General features: G+C 40.0%; 1 protein-coding gene across 1 annotated transcript in view; it reads right to left on the bottom strand.

Moving 5' to 3' along the window:
• The window catches only part of DNAH6 (dynein axonemal heavy chain 6), a 570270-nt gene that overhangs the window by 307525 nt on the left and 241614 nt on the right, over positions 1 to 21131 (bottom strand). Inside the window, exons 41-42 of the mRNA XM_073542156.1 lie at positions 6268 to 6399; positions 1438 to 1609 (exon numbers count right to left, since the gene is read on the bottom strand). Coding sequence (XP_073398257.1) covers positions 1438 to 1609; positions 6268 to 6399 — 304 coding nt within the window. The remainder of the gene's footprint in view (positions 1 to 1437; positions 1610 to 6267; positions 6400 to 21131) is intronic.

Genomic DNA, 21131 nt, shown 5'->3' with positions numbered 1-21131 from the left:
TTTTCCATTAAGCTGTTGGAAGAGCTAAGGTTCATGGTATGGTAGATTATGCTTGGTGCTGTGGATCAACATTGCATATTAACTATTTCCTATTTATCAAAAATGCAAACATATGGCTCATTTTCATATTTCTCGTTATATAAACCGAATTCTATGAATTTTATTATTGCTTGAAATGGTTAGCTATACTGTACATATTAAAGAATTCTAAAATTCAACTAAGCAAATAGAAGACTATAATATTGTCCTGCTACAGACACTCATGTTCTATACATTACAGATGATAAAACAGTCTGTATATTACATATGCTACCTTAAACAAGCTAGTACAGTGGCTAGGAGAGCCATACTATGGGCAAGCTAGTACAGTGGCTAAGAGAGCCACACTATGGGCAAACTAGTACCCCACACCTTAAAAATCAGCAGATAGCAGCTCCATAGACCGCTAGATGTAAACTGTGTACAGAGTAGAACGCCACTATTTATTTGAAAAGTAACTGACCTACATGGAGAGACCACTAAATAGTGTGATTGAGCTTGTGTGATCTGCTCCAAACACAGTTTACATCTAATCACTGCAGGACCTGGTAACAACTGATGGGGGAAGAACCAGGGGTCAGACTCCCTTCCGTCAGATATTGAGGATTTGTCCTAATGTCAGGTTGCTAATATAAAAGTTCTGGAAAACTGCATTAGGCCTTATTCAGATGTCAGAGTTGCATGTACATATTGTATCTGTGGCACCCCAGGAGTTCGGTTGCCACAATGGCCTTGAATCCTTCCAGGGTAGAGTGATGTCATTCTGGAAGCAAAGAAGGAATCCCCCAGGTAGTTCCAGCATGCAACACAGTTTCTGCTCCAGGCCAGCAGAGGGAGCTCTAAACCCGACTTCTTACTAAAGTCTGAGTGTAGAGGTGGAAACACCTCTGTGACTTGGGTCTGTAGGCCAGAAACTGACCAAGTGATTTGTTTAATGGAAGCCTGACTAGGTCAGTAGAATATATGAACTGTTTTGGTTAAGGCCTACCTTTGTTTACAGGAGAAAGGCACTTGTTTAGTTTTCCTTTGGAAGACTTACGGACTTTAGCAAATCTTCCCATTTGATTAAGCCTATGCCTATCTCAACCACTACTTAGAGTGTGTGGATCCCTTCAGTATTTAAATACCGACATGTGACTGAGGTCTTAATGGTGAACAGAATTGACATAAAAGTGAAATGATGAAAAGAAATGTGGAGATTTGCTTTAAGGTTTTGTAGTTATGTTCACATAATAAAAATAGAAGCAAAAACACAATGCAGAACTTTTATACTAACTAATATATAGAGACCACTATCAGAAATTTCTATTTAATTAAAAGCTAAAACATACATTTCAGTTTTCTTAGCATCTTCAGTTAAAAAAAACAACTTTCAGTGTTAGCATCATTGTACAGTACCTTGAACACATTTTGACAAGTCACGTAAGTTAAATACATAATGGGATTTTGCAGGAGTTGGGAGAAGATCAATGCTCATTCTATGGTAAATTTCCACTGCTGCATCCACTATATTAGTTGCACTCTGCTTTACAGCTGGAGGAAAATCCATCAAAAAGCCACTTAAAATTGCCTGTTTAAAGCAGGAAAACACAAAGTGACTACTTCGTATAATCAAAACAGAAATTAGAAATGTGTTATTTTACAAGAAAGCATATAGAAGCTTCCGGTTTCCTTTGACAGAAGGCTTTTCCGCATGTCTTTATTGATATACACTATCATACATTGCTCGGTGTCTCATTTCAGAAAAAAGGTTTCTGCACAGTATAGAATTGCAGAAATACAAAATCATAAAAATCGACTACAGTTTGCTATACAGTAAAAAAAAAAAAAAAAATTATAATGTGACATACACCAGCCCAACACAGGCCAAAAGGAATGTTTTTTTCACCATTGAAAACAATGCAAATGTGCAAAAACACTGCGTATGAACATAGCCCAAGGTGTGGAGGAGCAATTTTTTCTCTTATTTATTTTGCCTTATATAGAAGTCATTATCCTGGAGAGAATGTTTTGTAATATTTTTTTCCAGTTAAATCCATTTTAACTGGGGTTTTGTATGTTTGATTGTCAGGCTGTAAAAAGGGTGCAACACAATATTGTTCCCAGCATCGACCTGGGATTAAGAGATGCTTCCAGGGGTCTTCCCCATTCTGTTCCCATGCCATTTCAGCTCTGCTTCCATCATTTTCAGCAATTTCTAGACCCCCTCCAGACCTCCGGGGAGGGGAGACACCGGAAAAATGCTTGAGTTTCCCTATGACTTCCATTATACTTGTTACTTGGGTCGAGCAAACGAGCATTACAATTTGCTTGACTCGAGTAACCAGTACCTGAGCATCTTAGTGGTCATTCATCACTACTGTGCGGTGATTGGTTGTATGGCTAACAAAGTCTGTTTTTTGACTTTGTTAAAAGAGGGCCATACAATAGATTTGACATAGAAAAATGTGTAGATGATAAATACCCCTAATACCCGATGAAGGTCTCTCTTTCTTTAAAAGCAACACTTCTATAGAAGAATCTAATCCAAAGAGGTTTTCACTGGGGTCAGGACCACGTACAGTTATCACCTGACTCCAGTGAAAATCTCTTTGGGTTACAGCTTTCTAGAAGCGTGGAGCTCTCAAAGAAAGAAGGGACATACATTGGGTATGAAAGTATAGACGTATACATATATACAAGTGCTTCTCACTAAACTAGAATATCATCAAAAAGTTAATTTATGTCAGTTCTTCAGTACAAAAAGTGAAACTCCTATTATATAGAGTCATTACACACAGAGTGATCTATTTCAAGTATTTATTATTGTTAATGTTGATGATTGGCTTGCAGCCAATGAGAACCCAAAACTCATTATCTCAGTAAATAAGAATACTTTATAACATCAGCTTAAAAAATTATTTTAAAATCCGAAATGTTGGCTTACTGAAATGCATGTTCAGTACATGCACTCAATACTTGGTCAGGGCTCCTTTTGCATCAATTACTGCATCAATGCGGCATGGCATGGAGGCGATCAGCCTGTGGCACTACTGAGGGGTTATGGAAGCCCAGGTTGCTTTGATAGCAGCCTTCAGCTCGTCTGCATACTGTTGTTTTTAAACCAGGTATTGGTACTTTTGGTAGTGTGGACAGGTGCAAGCAAGTTCCTGCTGGAGAATGAAATTTCCACCTCCAATAAGCTTGTTGGCAGAGGGAAGTATGAAGTGCTCTAAAATTTCCTGGTAGACGGCTGCGCTGACTTTGGTCTTGATAAAATACAGCCGACCTACACCAGCAGATGATATGGCTCCCCAAACCATCACTGATTGTGGAAACTTGACACTACACCTCAAGCAGCTTGGATTGTGTGCCTCTCCACTCTTCCTCCAGACTCTGGGACCTTGATTTCCAAATGAAATGCAAAATGTACTTTCATCTGAAAACAACACCATGGACCACTGAGCAACAGTCCAGTTCTTTTTCTCCTTGGCCCAGGTAAGACACTTCTGGCATTGTCTATTGGTCATGAGTGGCTTGACACAAGGAATGTGACACTTGTAGCCCATGTCCTGGATATGTCTGTGTGTGTGATGGCTCTTGAAGCAATGACTCCAGCAGCAGTCCACTCCTTGTGAATCTCCCTCAAATTTTTGAATGGCCTTTTCTTAACAATCCTTTCAAGGCTTCAGTTATCCCGGTTGATTGTGCACCTTTTTCTACCACACTTTTTCCTTCCACTCAACTTTCCTTTAATATGCTTGGATACAGCACTCTGTAAGCCATAATCATCAACATTAACAGAAATAAACACTATAAATCGATCATTGTTTGTAATGACTCTATATATTATGAGTTTCACTTTTTGTTTTGAAGAACTGAAATAAATTAGCTTTTTGATGATATTCTAATTTTGTGAGAAGCACCTGTACACAGGACACAAAAGGATATGGTCTAGCTCAACGTTGAATGTTTGAAGAGATTTTTTTTTTTTTTTTTTTTGCCTCTTCTAGATGTATGATGATATGGAGGACTGGATATGACATCTGCAGTCACAGATCGAGGAACAGGATGTTTGGGGCTCCATCTGTCAGGCTATTAATGGGAAAATATTTTAGTACAAACAATGAGCAACTCAAGACTGACCATCTGGTTTCAGGTAAACAAGAGTCGAAAGAGCCATCTGAACAAAGAAGACTTCCTTCAACTGTAAGCCAAATGAGTCATTAGTTCTGTATAGTTGATGATCCCCCTAATCCAATAAATACTCATTCCTTAATGAATTCTTATTATATGCACTTTATCATTTTGCCATTCATTTCAGTATCATTAGGAATTTGACACATTTTCCCTGATATAAAAAAACTAGAGGTAGTGGAATACAAAGCACAACGTAGAACTCTTTCCCTTATAATGTTGTCATAATCATTGGAAAGAGGTGATAAAGATTTGACATCAGACAATTTATTGATGTTTTCCACCCATAGTCTGAATATATTTTAATACCTTATTCCTATACTACTCTGGCATGCTTATTAGCACTGTCCAAAGTAATTTTTGGACCAAACTTTTCCTTTAACTGTTCTCTATCAATAACCTGCTTTCCCATTCATGTTTGACCTTGGCCTGCCTGACTCTGGCCATCCCTGAATGTGTTTTTGAATCCAATTATTTGTTAATTATTGTATGGCCCTGACCTACGCTTGTTTAGATTTACCTCCAACCTGCTCCACCAGTCAGCATCTATTATGCAGATGCTACATTTACGCCCCAATAAAAAAACAGATCTCTATATGAAGGTTAAAGGTTAAAAACCAGGGAGCCCCTGCTAAACTGAGTGAACGGAGCCAAGCCTGACCGTAGAAGCCTGCTTTGAGCTGATGGATTGTTATAGGGAGGTTTGGGAGGTTGAGTCTTATTTTAGATGGCCCATTAATTAGGTGGTCTATGTCCACTATTTTGTATGTTTTCATAAAGAAAACAATATTTCAATAGTGTGTGCAAATGTGAGTTAAAAAATAAAAAACAAAACAAATTGCAATTTTTGATTGTTCATGTTAGTTTATGAGGGATCCTATGAAATGTCATGACGAGTCCTAGCGCAAGAGTGTAGGAGAACGCTGAGTAAAGTGTATATATATGTAAATGATACAATATAAAGCTGGAATACTTTGTTACATGTGTTTATTATAGTTTGAAGGTGTTTTTTCCTTCCCCTTCCCAAGAGCTGGGTTTAGACCTACAGCCTTCCTATTGAGCTCATACATCACTCTGTTCATGCTCGTGGATAAATAAACTTTGTCTTACTGTTGTGACAAAGTCACTGGCAACGTGCTGGGGGGAGATATGTTTCATTAAGGCTATTAGCGTCAGTGATTTGAAACACAGAACTTTGCTCCAGCACACTATGTGTTGAGAAGGGTTAAACGGCCATTTCAAGGGCTGGGTTTTTGTGGACAACCATAGAATGAGTTGGAGGTTGTCTACCTTATCATCTACACCATAGGGCTAAGATAAGGTGGACAACCTCTTACTCACTCTATAGTTGTCCACAAAAACCCATCCCTTGAAATGGTCGTTTAACCCCTCTCAACATATAGTGTATTGGAGCAAAATTCTTGGTTTCAAATCACTGAAGATAATAGCTTCAATGAAACATATCTCCCCTCCAGCAATTTGCCAGTGATATTGTCACAACAGTAAGACAAAGTGTCCTTATTTATCCATGAGCACGAACAGAGTGATGTATGAGCTCAATAGGAAGGCGGTATGTCTAAACACTTTTCTGCTTAGTCCAAGAGACAGAAGCTTAGCGATTCTGTCCATTGGTTTGAGTGATCAGCGGGTCTCGTGACCCCAAACCGGGGTTACAACATACATTTACTGTTTAGCTATTCTTTAATATAAAAAATACTTGATTTAAACTATAGACATTTTCTGATGACATTGTCTTTAAAATTATTCATTACTGAGTGAAACATAAGGTGACAGGCTAAAAATACGTCTTAACTAGTAGAACTGCCCTAAACTGTGTGCAGTGAAATTACCCAATGTGCACTAGGCATCTCCATTTTGGCAATTCTCTGTGACCTTTTTTGACTTTCTCCCAATTATAGAGTTGTTAAATTTCAGCCTAGTATAAAATGTTTTCTCTTCTGGATTAAGAAAAATCCAATCTTACTGAAGCTTGTCAGCGCACATGAAATTGACATAACTACTTTTCCTGGTTATGTTGAAGGAGTCACTGACCTGAAAAATCTGTTTAAGGCTGTGCTCGGAGGGTGTTGGCAGGCACAACATGCTGAAGTGTCGTAAAAAGCGTGGAGTTACTGGATTCCGACCCCCACCTGGAGGAGCACAAGCAGCTGCAATAGTTACATCCTGAGGGAGAAGAAAATAACATCATGCACAATTTGAATCAAAAAGGACAGTGAGATACAGATGAAAGCAGCCAAAGCTAGGAAATGATACGCACATCAGAATAGAGCCACAAAATGGCAATACAATGAAGCTCTCTATTTTATTAGCAAAATGACCAGTCAGTGTAACATTACTTCCAGCTGTGAAATCTATGGACTAGAAAAGCAAAATAGGCATTTTTTGTTTTGAGAGCATAAAACATGAAATGAGTCTTTATGAATTATAAGAAGAAGGTAAGACTATAGGTACAACAAGTTATGTGTCGCAATGGTTGTACCAAAAGGAAGCTTTTACTTACTTCTTACCATAAACAGTGCCACGCTCCTCCATGGGCTGTGGCTGGTATTGCAACCCAGTTTAAAGAGTAACAGTTGTTTTAATTTTTATATCATAAATCAATAGTGCACAAGAAAAGAAGCAACTATGAAATATATCTTGTCAGAGAAATCTGCTTCTTATTCTGCCAAGACTGATCCTTAAAGGGGGTTTTACACATAGCGATATCGCTAACAATATCGCTAACAATATCGCTAAAGCATCACCGATTTGGTGACGCTGCAGCGATATCGCTAGCTATATCACTATGTGTGATACTTACCTCCGACCGGCTGCCCCGCTGTCCATCGCTGATCGCGCAGCTCCATTTCTCGTCGGGCGCTTCCTGCTGGGCTTCCTGCTGGCGCCGATGAGCGACGCGTGGACGTGGGCGGGATGACGTCAGGATCGCCGTGTCTGAAAGGGAAGTAACGACCGCTAGATCGCTACTTTGTCGCTGTGAGATCTGCCTGTGTGGCTGCTCACCAGCGACCATTTAGCGATGCACCAGCGATCCTGACAGGGTCGTATCGTTGTCGGGATCGCTGGTGCATCGCTAAATGTAAAGGGGCCTTTACTCTCAAAATTCTCAATTCTCTGATAAAATCTGTATTCCGTAAAGAGAGATTTTCCCATTACTCAGATAGGAGAAGGTGGTAGCTGTTGATAAGATTCTATGTAAATAAGAGATGTGAGGAGGAAGGAATTCTACCTCTAGCTATCCCCACCCCCATCCTTCTCCTCCCTGCAGTATACCATGAATCTTATTACTATTATTATTTATTTATATAGCACCATTGATTCCATGATGCTGTACATGAGAAGGGGTTACATACAAATTACAGATATCACTTACAGTAAACAAACATACTATGACTGACTGATACAGAGGGGAGAAGACCCTGCCCTTTCATGCTACAGGATGGTGGGGAAGGAGACAGTAGGTTGGTGGGTTGCAGCAGTTCCGGTGTTGGTTGAGGTGATATCTCCGGTAGTGGTGAGGAGGCAGCGGGGTCATTGCAGGCTGTAGGCTTTCTTGAAGAGGTGGGTTTTCAGGTTCCGTCTGTAGTTGATAGTCGGACATGTTGTGGCAAAGAATTCCAGAGGATGGGGACTATTTGGAAGAAGTCTTGGAGGCGGTTGGGTAAGGAGCGAATAAGTGTGGAGGAGAGGAGGTCTTGGGATGACCGGAGATTACGTGAGGGAAGGTTTCGGGAGATTAGTTCAGAGACATATGGGGGAGACAGGTTGTTTATGGCCTTGTAGGTCAGTATTAGTAATTTGAACTGGATACGCTGAGGGAATGGGAGCCAGTGAAGAGATTTGCAGAGGGGAGAAGCGGAGGAGTAGCGAGGAGAGAGATGAATTAGTCGGGCAGCAAAGTTAAGGATGGACTGGAGAGGTGATATGGTGTTCATAGAATCATAGAATCGTAGAGTTGGAAGGGACCTCCAGGGCCATCTTGTCCAACCCCCTGCTCAAAGCAGGATTCGCTAAATCATCCCAGTTAGATGTCTGACCAGCCTCTGTCTGAAGACTTCCATTGAAGGAGAACTCACCACTTCTCGTGGCAGCCTGTTCCACTCATTGATCACTCTAACTGTCAAAAAGTTTTTTCTAATATCTAATCTGTGTCTCCTCCCATTCAGTTTCATCCCATTGCTTCTAGTCTTTCCTTGTGCAAATGAGAATAAAGATGATCCTTCTACAATGTGACAGCCCTTGAGATATTTGTAGACAGCTATTAAGTCTCCTCTCAGTCTTCTCTTTTGCAAACTAAACATTCCCAAATCCTGCAACCTTTCCTCATAAGACAGGGTTTGCAGACCGGTCACCATTCTGGTCGCTCTTTTCTGAACTTCCTCCAGTTTGTTGATGTCCTTTTTAAAATGTGGTGCCCAAAACTGGACACAATATTCCAGATGAGGTCTGACCAAAGAGGAGTAGAGGGAAATAATGACTTCACGTAATCTAGACTGTATGCTTCTGTTAATACATCCTAGAATTGCATTTGCCTTTTTTGCTGCTGCATCACACTGTTGACTCATATTCAGTCTGTGATCTTTTAGTATACCCAAGTCTTTTTCACATGTCCTGTTCCTTAGCCCTATTCCTCCCATTCTGTATATGCTTTTTTCATTTTTATTGCCCAGATGTAGTACTTTGCATTTTCCCTGTTTAAAACCATTCTATTAGTTGCTGCCCACTGCTCCAGTTTATTTATATATTTTTGAATCCTCTCTCTCCTCTAGTATTAACTATCCCTCCTAGCTTTGTGTCATCAGCAAATTTAATCAGTTTACCCTCAATTCCTTCATCTAAATCATTGATAAAGATGTTGAACAATATAGGGCCCAGGACAGAGCCCTGTGGTACCCCACAAGACATTCTTCCAACTGGATGTGCAGCCATTTATGCCCACTCTTTGGGTCCGATCACTAAGCCAGTTATGAATCCACCTAACAGTTGCCTTGTCCATTCCATACTTAGTCATCTTTTCAATAAGGATTGTATGAGATACTTTGTCAAATGCTTTGCTGAAGTCAAGATATACTATATCTACAGCATTTCCTTGATCCACCCAATCAGTGATTCCATCATAGAAGGAAATTAAGTTAGTCTGACATGACTTATTAGTTACAAACCCATGCTGACTCTGTTTAATCACTTCATTCTTATCCAGGTACTGACATACATGTTGTTTAATAATTTGTTCAAAGATCTTTCCTGGTATAGAAGTCAGACTCACCAGCCTATAGTTGCCTGGGTCCACCTTCTTCCCCTTTTTGAAGATAGGAACAACATTTGCTCTTCTCCAGTCTTCTGGGACTTCTCCTGTTCTCCAAGAATTTTCAAAGATTATGGAGAGGGGATCAAAAATTTCTTCTGCTATCTTCAGTACTCCGGGGTGTAATTCATCTGGACCTGGAGACTTGAATTCATTTAGGTTAGCTAAGTGTTTCCTCACTATCTTTCTGTTTATAGATATCCTGGATTCTTCTATTCCCTTAATAGGACAGTGAAGAACAGTTGATGTTACATTTCCTTTCTGAGAGAAAACAGATGCAAAATAGGAATTTAAAAGTTCGGCCTTCTCAGCATCCTGTCTTACCATTTCATCATTTTCATCCTGTAAAAATCCTATAGCATCTTTGACTTTTCTTTTACTTTTGACATATCCCCAAAATCCTTTATTATTGCTTTTGACATCTCTTGCAAGCCTCAATTCATTGTCAGCTTAAGATAATCTGATTTGTGCCCTGCAGGTTCTGCAGACGGCATTATATTCTTCTTTAGATATGCCTCCCTCTTTCCATTTTATAAACATTTTTTTCTTCCTTTTCAGCATGTGCTTAAGTTCTGTGTTCATCCATCCAGGTTTCCTTAAATGCTTCCTATTCTTCCCTCTTTTCGGAATTGTTAACAATTGTGCTTTGAGAATTTCATTTTTCAAGATTTCCCATCCTTCCTGGACATTTTTGTCTTTAAGGATATCCAGCCATTGGATCCCTCCATTTCTGTTTCTGAGCAGGGAGACTATAGAAAAGAATGTTGCAGTAGACGAGGCGGGAGATGATGAAGGCATGCACAAACATTTTAGTAGATTGAGGGTTGAGGAAAGGATGGATTCTGGAAATATTTTTGATCTGGAGGCGATAGGAGGTAGAAAGAGCTTGTATGTGCGGTTTGAAGGACAGGGCAGAGTCAAGAGTTACTCCGAGGCAGTGGACTTCCAGTACTGGGGACAGTATCATCTGCCATCTCCTATCTTAGAAATGGGAAAATCTGTCTTCACTGAATACAGATCTTACCCATGAATTGAGAATTTTAAGAATGAGTCATTCTTAGCAGAGAAAGAAGCCTATTTTCATGTGTTTTCATTGATTTGTGAAATTAAAATATATTACTGCATCTCTGGTTTGTACTCTTGGTTATTCTTGAAGGAATAATTACCAATAGATCATCTAAAATATGCAAAATGTGAACTCCAATATGGCACTCTTTCCCTTCTGAGCTTTGTACTGTGCCTCAATAGTAGATTTCAACCACATCGGTATATATATTGGGTATCGCCGTACTCAGGAGAAATTGCTCAACAAATTTTGGGGTCCATTTTCTCCTGTTATAATTGTGAAAATAAAAAAATTGGGGCTAAAGTAACATTTTTGAGGAAAAAATGTGATTTTTTTTATTTTCACTGCTCTACATTATAAACTTTTGTGAAGGAGCTGGGGGGGGTTCAAGGTGCACACCACACATCTAGATACATTCCTTGAGGGGTCTGCCTTCGAAAATGGTGTCACTTGTGGAGGTTTTCCACTGTTTTGGCACATCATAAACGAGACATGACACCACATCATAAATGAGACATGACACCAACAGACCATTCCATCAAAGTCTGCATTCCAAAATGTCACTCCTTTTCTGAGCCTTGCCATGAGCCTAAACAGTATTTTACCCCCACATACGGGGTATCAGTGTACTCAGGAGAAATTGCACAACAAATTATATGTTGCAATTTCTCCTGGCACACAGGAGAACATGCAAAATTTGGGGCTAAAAAACTTTTTTGTTGGAAAATGTGATATTTTTATTTTCATGGCTCAATATTATAAACTTTTGTGAAGCACCTAGGGGTTCATGGTGCTCACTACACACCTAGATAAGTTCCTTGAGGGGTCTAGTTTCTAAAATGATGTCACTTTTGGGGGGGTATCCACTGTTTCCGGCACATCAGGGGCTCTCCAAACTCAACATAGCATCCGCTAATTATTCCAGCAATTTTAGCATTCAAAAAGTCAAATGGAGTTTCTTTCCTTCCACATTCAAATGTGATGGTGTCCTTAAAAAATGGTTTTGTAAATTTTGCTGGAAAATGAGAAATGGCTGGTCAACTTTTAACCCTTTTAACTTCCTAACAAACAAAAAAATTTTCAAAAAGTGTGCTGCTGTAAAGTAGACATGGGGGAAATTTTATTTATTAACTATTTTGTGTGATATAATTCTGATTTGAGGAAAGAAATTAAATGAAAAGTTTGAACATTTCAAAATTTTCAAAATTTGCCACATTTCAATTTTTTTCACAAATAAACACAAATCATATTGAAGAAATTTTACCACTATCTTAAAGTACAATATATAATGAAAAAAAAATCTCAGCATCAGTGGAATCTGTTGAAGCATTCCAGAGTTAGACACTGGTCAGAATTGTAAAATTTGGCCTGGTCATGAAGATGAAAACAGGCTCCGGGGTGAAGGGGTTAATAGCCATCAAAGGCGAGCTGATATTAATAGAAAAAAGCAGCCATGGATATTGGCCCCTTCCTAGACTAAAAACATCAGTTCTCAGCGGCACCAGAAAAGTAGCATCCATAAGATGCACCAATTCTGGCACTTGGCCTTGCTCTTCCCACTTGCCCTGGTGCGGTGGCAACTGGAGTGATAGTATTGGGGTTGATGTCACCTTTGTATTGTCAGGTGACATCAAGCCCAGAGGTTGGTAATGGAGAGGCTTCTATAAGATGCCCCCATTACTAACGCCACTGTCAAATTGTTAAAATATACACCCAGAATAAAGTCCTTGATTTGAAATAATGACACAGACTCCTTTAATGAATCTAAATTGACCAAAAAAGTATACTCAGCGCAACGCCCTACCCACTGAAGCCAATGTCTCCTGTAAAAGAATTAAAATAATAAATGACCATATTCCTCACCTGTCCACCGAGAATTAATTCAAATGTCCCACGACACATCTAGCTTTGCAACATCTAGATGGAAGGCAACATTGTTGCATGATGTGACTATACAGCCTGTCATCCAGCAGATACATTGAACTGCACGTGCTTGCTCAGCTCAGTGTCTTGTGGTGATGTGGTAAAGTTGAGCAGGGTTCACATTCAATAAACTCCTTTCACCTCACTGATGACACTGTTAGTGTTGAACGGAGTTCATTGGCTCTGAACTCCGATGACCTTTCTGACGGCATCGCGAGCTCAAGAACTTTCTCACGCTCGCGGTGACATCAGTGAGGTGAAAGGAGTTATAATTATATGGGGACCCTGCCTCAATTTTTTTGAAGGGTCCCCTATTTTAATAACCAGGAAAGGCTAAATATAAAGCTGTGAGCTGATATTAATAGCCTGCGAAGCTCCTTGGGTATTACTCCCTTTCCAGGCTATAAACATTTGCCCCTAGCTGTCCGCTTTCACTCTGCTGGTTAATACAATGTTGGGGTTCCGATGTCATCTTTTTCAAATATTTATTTATTAATTAATTAAATACATATATACAGTAAGCTACGCAAGCACTGTACTAATTATATATGTCACTAACATCTTCATATCTATCTATTCTATGTGTATTTATCTATTCTATGCATTCTTTTTTGACAGGTCATGTTGTCATTTTACTGCTCGCGGCTGCTGAAATGTCGGGTTTTCAAGGACATGGGTGTGTAAAAATCAGATGCCACTCGCATGGTCCAATTGCCGTGACTTTTTTTTATCACACCCATTGACTTGCATTGGCAAGTCTCGTCCGTGATATGAGGATAGTTGCAGCATGCTGCAATTTTTTTTCTCAGTCTGATTTCAGCTGAGCAAAAAACACACAGATGAGCAGGGATGCTTAGGCTACTTTCAGACTTCCGGCTTTGGAATCTGGCGGCCTGCGGTGAAAAGCTGTAGTACCGGATGCGGCTGAAAACGCAGACACCGGATGCTTCATTTGGCCGGATACGGTGGAGGAGAAATTTAAAGGAACAGATCAGCAAATCTGAGTGAATATGAGAGAGAGTGAGAAAGAGTAAGAGGGAGGGAGAGAGGGAGGGAGAGTGAGAGTGAGAGAGAGGGAGATTTTATTTTTTGCCGCCACTTGCAGGGTTAATTGACGTGGAGAGATCCGCTTGCAGGGTTAACGCGGAGAGATCCGCTTGCAGGGTTAATTGACGTGGAGAGATTTTATTTTTGCCGCCGCTTGCAGGGTTAATTGACGCCCGAGGAAATATGCCGGGCATGCGCAGTAGAGAAAACCAGTCCGGCAGAGGGAAAAAACGTTGCATGCAACGTTTTTTCACAACGCCACATCGTCACTTTTCGCCGGATCCGGGAAAAGCCGGACGTGCCGCGTGTTAATGCGGCGTCATCCGGCAACAATGTATCCCAATGGTATAAAAGCCGGATCCGGCACCACATATCGCCGGATCCGGTTTGGGAAATTTTTGCCGCAGGGTGCCGGAATCAAAAAGCCGGAAGAATGAAAGTAGCCTTAGATTAACATTGGTTTGAGTTTTTTATCGGATTGCAACCGTCCGTTTTCCTCGCAGATGAGTATGAGCCCTATCTGTTATAATTGGAAACATAAAATAATTGCCAGAATGTAGGACATATGTGGGATTATTTTCCCCTGGTTCTTCCTTGACCAAAGGAAAAGCTAAGAGTAAAAAATAAAGTAAGAGTAGAAAAGAAAAAATATAAATATTTTAATAATTGCTATTGGCCTCTGTTTCTCTTCCTCTGTGTAATAATAAAGAGGTTATCCCATAAAGACATTTAATTATCTATACACAGGATAGGGGATAAATACAGTATATGATCAAAGCCTTCTATGTGAATGTAGCATTAGTGAGCATGTGCTCTACAAAATGTTCATAAACTAAGGCTGAGTGCAGACGGAGTTTTGAGCCCTGCGGATTTTTCCGTGCAGAATGGAAGAAAACCGCAGGTCAAATGACCTGCATTTTTCCTGCGGATTTCTTCCATTTTTCACGCGGTTTTTGTGCGGTTTTCCATTGCGGTCTTCCCCCTGCGGATTTGGTAACAGGGGAGATAGAAAACCGCACAAAAGAAGTAACATGCTGCGGATTTTGTACCGCAGGAAAACCGCGCGGAAAAATCCGCAGCGTCTGCACAGCGGGTTTTTTTTTTTCATTCATTTTAAAGGTACTGTACATCACAATGCGGATATGCAACGTTTCTGCGCGGTAAAATCCGCTGCGGAAACGCTGCAAATCTGCATCGTGTGCACATGGCCTAAGGCTATTTTGCTGCATTTTTTTCTGCAAACATAATCTACTCTTTTGGCAGTAAAAACACCCGTTATTCATCATTTTAGCTATATTTTTGTTGCTTTTTCTTTGCAGTGTTTTTTTGGATGTGGATTACATGTGTGCTTTGTAGAAAAACACAATGGAGCAACCATCAGCTCATTGGGTTGAGAAATTCCTAAAATAGGGATGTGGTGCATGGAGACTTCAGGCTGATTTCCTGAGTAAATGAACCATAAAAAAATGGGAAAATCCAGCAATCGCAAAAGTCATAAAACATCACATTTATTATTTGATGAAAAGGAAAAATTTAAAAAACATGATAATTGTCAACGCATTTCGAGCTACGCTAGCTCTTAATCATGACAACTAACATGCAGGTGCTATGAAAATATATAGCATAGAAAATAGGTGTGGAATAGGCAAATCACAAATGTGATTTTTTCTTTCAAGCTACAGTATTATATATATATATAATATTAATTATGTAAGCTAGGGAGCAGGTCAGTGAGGAATCAGTGACCTATCAGAAGCCATACTGGTGAATACCTAATCAGAACAACACATGAAGACCATCCACACAGGCCGCCCCGGAGCACGGGCGTATCATTAACTCAAAATTGAAAATAAAGATTAAACAACCACAAGATGGATTTCATCAACCCAGGTATCATGATTATGTCTATAGGTTACAATGCACAATCCTGATGACAGGTTCCCTTTAAACATTAGTAAATATTAGTTGATGCAATAGATACAATAATAAGCATTATTCCAACACTTTGACATCCATCTTCTGCAGGATCAGAGGGGGCTCAGCAGATACATTTATCATGTATCCTGTGTAAACGTGATTTCTGTTTATGTAACAACCATTTTACCCATTGTGTTACATACATGTTCATAACACCAAACTGCAAGAAGGGAAGTAAAAAAAATGGCTCACAAAAATGAAAAATGAACTGGTCACGAAGGAGCTAATATACAAGGGTCTGATGATAAGTCTTTGGCTTTGTGATCTTTTTTTTGCTTCTATGGTAACGAATATTACATCACATGAAAGCCTTATGTGTCTAATATACAGTATGTTTTCAAAATTGTGTTTTTAGCTTATGGCAACAGTGTTCTACACATGCGGGAAAACAAAATGGTGGAGTCTAATGCAATATTCACAGCAAGTGAGAGCAGAGGAGTGACAAAATTCTTGGTTCTGCAAGGAAAGTCTGTGAAGGATATTCATGGTGATATATCGCAGACATTGGGGGATCAATGCCTTTCATATTCTAGAGTTAAGAACTGGGTTGCCAAATTTAAAACAGGCCACTTAAGCACCAACGATGAGGAACATCCTGGATGACTGAGATTGGTTGTTCCGGAGATCGTTGATGCTGTGCACAACCTCATACTGTAGAATCTGTGAATTTCAGCTAAAGCAATACCAGACATCATGGGGATTTCCTGTGAACGTGTTTGTGTAATTATCCATGAACATTTGGACATGAAGAAGCTATCTGCAAAGTGGGTCCCTAAATGTTTGACAATAGATCAGAAAAGTATGCGAGTGAAAACTTCCCGGTCCATTTGTCAGCATTTCCAGACTGATAAGAACTTCCTGGATTGACTGGTCACTATGGACAAGACCTGGCTTTATTTGTATGACCCTAAAATAAAGGAGCAGTCAAAAGTAGTTCTCCTCGTCCAAAGAAGTTCAGGGTGCAAAAATCAGCCACTAAGGTGATGGCGTCTGTGTTCTGGGATAAGTAGGGCGTGCTGCTAGTGGACTACCTTCAAAAGGGTTCCACCATCAATGCAAGGTATTACATTGAAATTTTGGACCAATTGAAGGCCAAAAGGTGCGGCAAGCTGTCCAAAGGAATCTTGCTCCTGCAAGACAACACCTCCGCTCACACTGCACAAGCGACCAAGACAAAACGGGCAGAGCTGGGCTTCCAGCTGGTTGACCACCCACTTTATTCACCAGATCTAGCTCCCTCCTACTATCATCTGTTTCAAAACCTGAAGAAACACCTCAAGAGTACCAAATTTCACACCATTTCTGATGCCATGGCTGTTACGGATGCCTGGTTTGAGGCACAACTGAAATCCTTCTTTTTGCAAGGCTTACAGAACTTGGAATACCGATATAAGAAGTGTGTTGACATCAGTGGAGAGTATGTAGATTAAATGTAAAGTTTCATCTTCATATCTCGTTTCTTTCTGAGTAAAGCCAAAGACTTATCAGAAGACCCCTCATAAGTGTGTATTTTATCACCTATATTAAATAGAATAAGATATACTAGATTGCTTGGTTAAGATTTAGGAACATACAGGTCCGAGAAATGCTCAAGTCATGATTAATAGTATTATCAATAAATTACCTTATTGAAGGGACTAACCAAAGCAATTTAAGGAACAAATTAGTTGGTATAATTGCTATTGTTAAAGTCGGGAATTATAAGGATGAGGTTTATATTAACTACCTTCAGCAATAATACCATACAGATCAGGTAAGGATTGGTTAAATTTTACATCAGAAATGGATAGCCCCGCACTCAGCAATCACTAGATACAGATTTCGGGCAGGTGAGACATTTCCATGATAATATATTATATCCTTATATAGAACAACCTGCCAAAAATTAGCTCTTTAAGCACTATACATTTTACTGAAGCATTAAGTCTGGACACATCAAAGAAGTTGTTATTCAAAAATAATATCAAAGCAGAGGTGAAAATTGATTTGGTCATAAGTCAGCTTAGAGGATACAGGAGGAAACCTTACGGCCAACAAACCATGCTGTCGGAACAAGCTCCTTAAATGATTCAAGGTTAATTCATCCTGCTATATATATATGATGCAGAGGCTGCAAAAGTCAAATGAGCCAAAATCTTTTAAGAACGTGTATTGCAAAAAGAAATACCTGCATATTGGTGAAATAAATGCCTCCAAAGGTGTCGAAAGTCTATAAATTTTAACTACAGTGACAAAAGAAGGAAAATCTAAAGCAAAACAGGTGAAGGAGCCAAGCAAAATTACACGCAAGGAAAATTATAATCCTTCGCATAGGTCATTTCTCACTGAAGGTTATTTAAAAGGGTCAACCCAATTTTCCAAATATAAAAAGTGTCTGATACACACCACATCCATGCCTCTTGTTCGTTTTAATAGAATCATTCAATTTCATATGACACCTGAGAATCACAAATCAATCTGTCAGCCATCATTGTAGCTTGTCAAGTCTCTTAATGATTCCCGTCTGACACCTAGACTCCCATCAATTCTTCAACTATACCACTGAACCAATGCAATTTCTGGTCCTTCTGGTCTTTAGGACCAACATTTTCTCTACACTTCTTAATACCCAGCTACTGTACAACCCTTGCTGCTTCTATTACTACAGCCAAACATCTATTGATATTTTTAATAGACTAGTAACAGTTTAAAATATAGACACCTTTTTAATGAGATTTTAGCTTCAAAACATCTAAAATCAAAAAGTGAAACAATACTACAAACAGCCTTTTGTAGGAGCTGCTGCTCTCTGGTTACAGACCACAAGCATACCCTTTGTGTAATGTATTCAAAATCCAATAGTCATGGGGCAAGAACACCCACTGAGCTCTGAAATTTTAGGTCCAAAAGCAGGCATGTTTGAGAAAGGAGGTCCTGAAAACAAAGGAAGAAATACAGCCATGTTTTTATTCTAAAAATGTAGCATAAATGTGTTAGCCAGATGTATGACTATCATGATGATTGAGCTCTTACACCATGACTACACTCTAAATGGATAGGAATTAAAAGGTAAGACCTATCTTAACAATAAAGAGGGGCATAACGATCGCAGTTGCAGAGGGTGCAACCAGTCCTGTGGAGGATGAGATGCCTGACGACATCAGCACCTTTTTCAGGTGAGGGTGCATCTTCAGATGCAATTCATTTGAAATGTATAGCAGCACAGAGAAACTTCAGCTCCCTGCACCAGGCCACCAGACTATCAGAGGTCGGAAGCTGACAATGGCGTTCCCACCGCCGGTAACACATGATGTCACTGTTATGCGCAGCCCTCCCGCCCCAGGTTATGAAGGAGGAAGAGGACACTGCTCGTCGTGAGACTGGGGAAAGGTAAGTAGTTATTTTTTCTTATTTTTTTCTAAATATGTTGGAGAATAGTGCCAGGATTTGGGCAATTAATTGGCCAGGAGGGGGTACATTAATAAAGTATGGAAGCTAGGATGGATTAAATTATTACGGAATGGAGGAAAGGATTGGGGATATTGTTAAAGGTTGAGGGCCACGATGGAGGACATTATTAAAGAAAATTGCCATGATGGAAAGCATTATTACAGGATGAGGCAAGGAAGGAGGACATTTTTACAGTATGGGGGACATTATTACAGGATGGGGGCAAGGTTGGGGGAAATTATTACACGATGAGGGCCAGTATAGGTAACATTATTACAGGATGAGGCGTGTTATTAAAGGATGAGTAAAATAAGTACTGTAGGAAGACCAGAGTGATGAATATACATTATTAGTTTAAGGTAGAAAGTGGAGGATATATTATTGAATAGACATTATTACTGTATGGGGCCAATTGGGGGACAATATTACTGTATGGGGGCCAGAATAGGGCATACTATTACTCCAGAAAGTGGGACAATAATAATATTCCCCATTATGGCCCATACATTATTACATTATGGAGCCACAATATGGCATGTTCCCACTGTATTGAGGCATAAAAGGTGGGCGCTATTACTGTTTGGGAGCAGAAATGGTTTACGTCACTACTGTATTGTTGCCACTGTGGAGAGAGCATTACTGTTGTATTTGAGCACAAAGACAGACATTACTACTGTATGGGGGGAGAAAAGGAATTTTACTATTGTAAGGGGACCACAAAAGGAAACATATGCACTAATATAGCATGTGAGACACAGAGGAGAACATTTCTAGAGTGAGGGGGTCACAAAGGGAGACATCACTACGGTTATATTTTATTTCTATGGGTACTATTAACATGGGCAGAAGAAAAGGGAGGTACTGTTACTGTGCAGGGCACCAGGGAAGCACTATTGTGCTTTTCTCTTCATCTGGCATGGTGTAGACATGGGGGAACAATTGTGGAGGGTGCTGTAGAAGTGATCAGTAATAGAAGTATGTGTGTTATTTTCTGCAGAGACTTGGCTGGAAGAAGTCATAGTGGTCTGTGCCAGTGAAGAAGAATAGCGAAAATTAATGACTTTATCTTCATCGGTAAGCGTCTTTGTTAGTCACTGGTTTTACCTGTGCTGTATACACTTACACGATGTACGATGGTCTGGTCATGGTCTGGCAGTATATGTAATATTATTGGTATATTGGTCATGGTATAGTGTATTTTGTTCAATAATAGGATGTTGGTTATACTCAGACACTATGTGATAATATTTGGTCATTGTGTGGCAGTATTTATCCCCTTTATGTTGTTTATTATGGTATATTAGTTTTGGTGTAGCATACTTGTTCAGTAAAAATATGGTGAAATTTGTTAACTGTATGACTGCTATTTATTGCTATATTTTCTGTGCAATTTATATTGTTTAGCTGTACTTTTTTTTGGTTGGGGGCGAACACAAATGTCTTTATAGTTATAGGACAGTGATGGCGAACCTTTTGGAGACTGAGTGCCTAAACTGCAACCTAAAACCCAATTATTTATGACGAAGTGCCAACACGTGCCAAATGCCCCATCATGATCCCCTTCATGTAGAAATATGCCCCATCATAATCCCCTTCATGTAGAAATATGCCCCATCATGATCCCCTTCATGTAGAAATATGCCCCATTATTGTCCCCTTCTTTTAGCAATGTGTCCCATCATCGTCCCCTTCATGTATAAATATGCCCCATCACGATCCAATTCATGTAGAAATATGCACCATCATGATCCCCTTCATGTAGAAATATAGAAATTGCCCCATTCCACCACCTCCATCATTTCCTCCTCCCCATCACCCCATCATGGCCTTCTCCCCATCACTCCCTTCATTGGCCCTCTCCCAATCATTGGCCCTCTCCAAATCATTGGCCCCCTCCCCATCATTGGCCCTCTCCCCATCACCCATCATTGGCCCTCTCCCCATCACTCCCATCATTGGCCCTCTCCCCATCACCGCCATCATTGGCCCTCTCCCCATCACCGCCATCATTGGCCCTCTCCCCATCACCGCCATCATTGGCCCTCTCCCCATCATTGGCCCTCTCCCCATCACTCCCTTCATTGGCCCTCTCCCTATCATTGACACACACACACCACAGCAGCTTCACTGGCACAGCGGCCACACTCA

This window comes from Dendrobates tinctorius, unplaced genomic scaffold, assembly GCF_039654945.1.
Source record: "Dendrobates tinctorius isolate UK_male_01 unplaced genomic scaffold, ASM3965494v1 ptg000011l, whole genome shotgun sequence".
Lineage (NCBI taxonomy): Eukaryota > Metazoa > Chordata > Amphibia > Anura > Dendrobatidae > Dendrobates > Dendrobates tinctorius.
The sequence above is the reverse complement of the archived record's forward strand: the minus strand, read 5'-3'. Positions and strand labels throughout refer to the sequence as shown.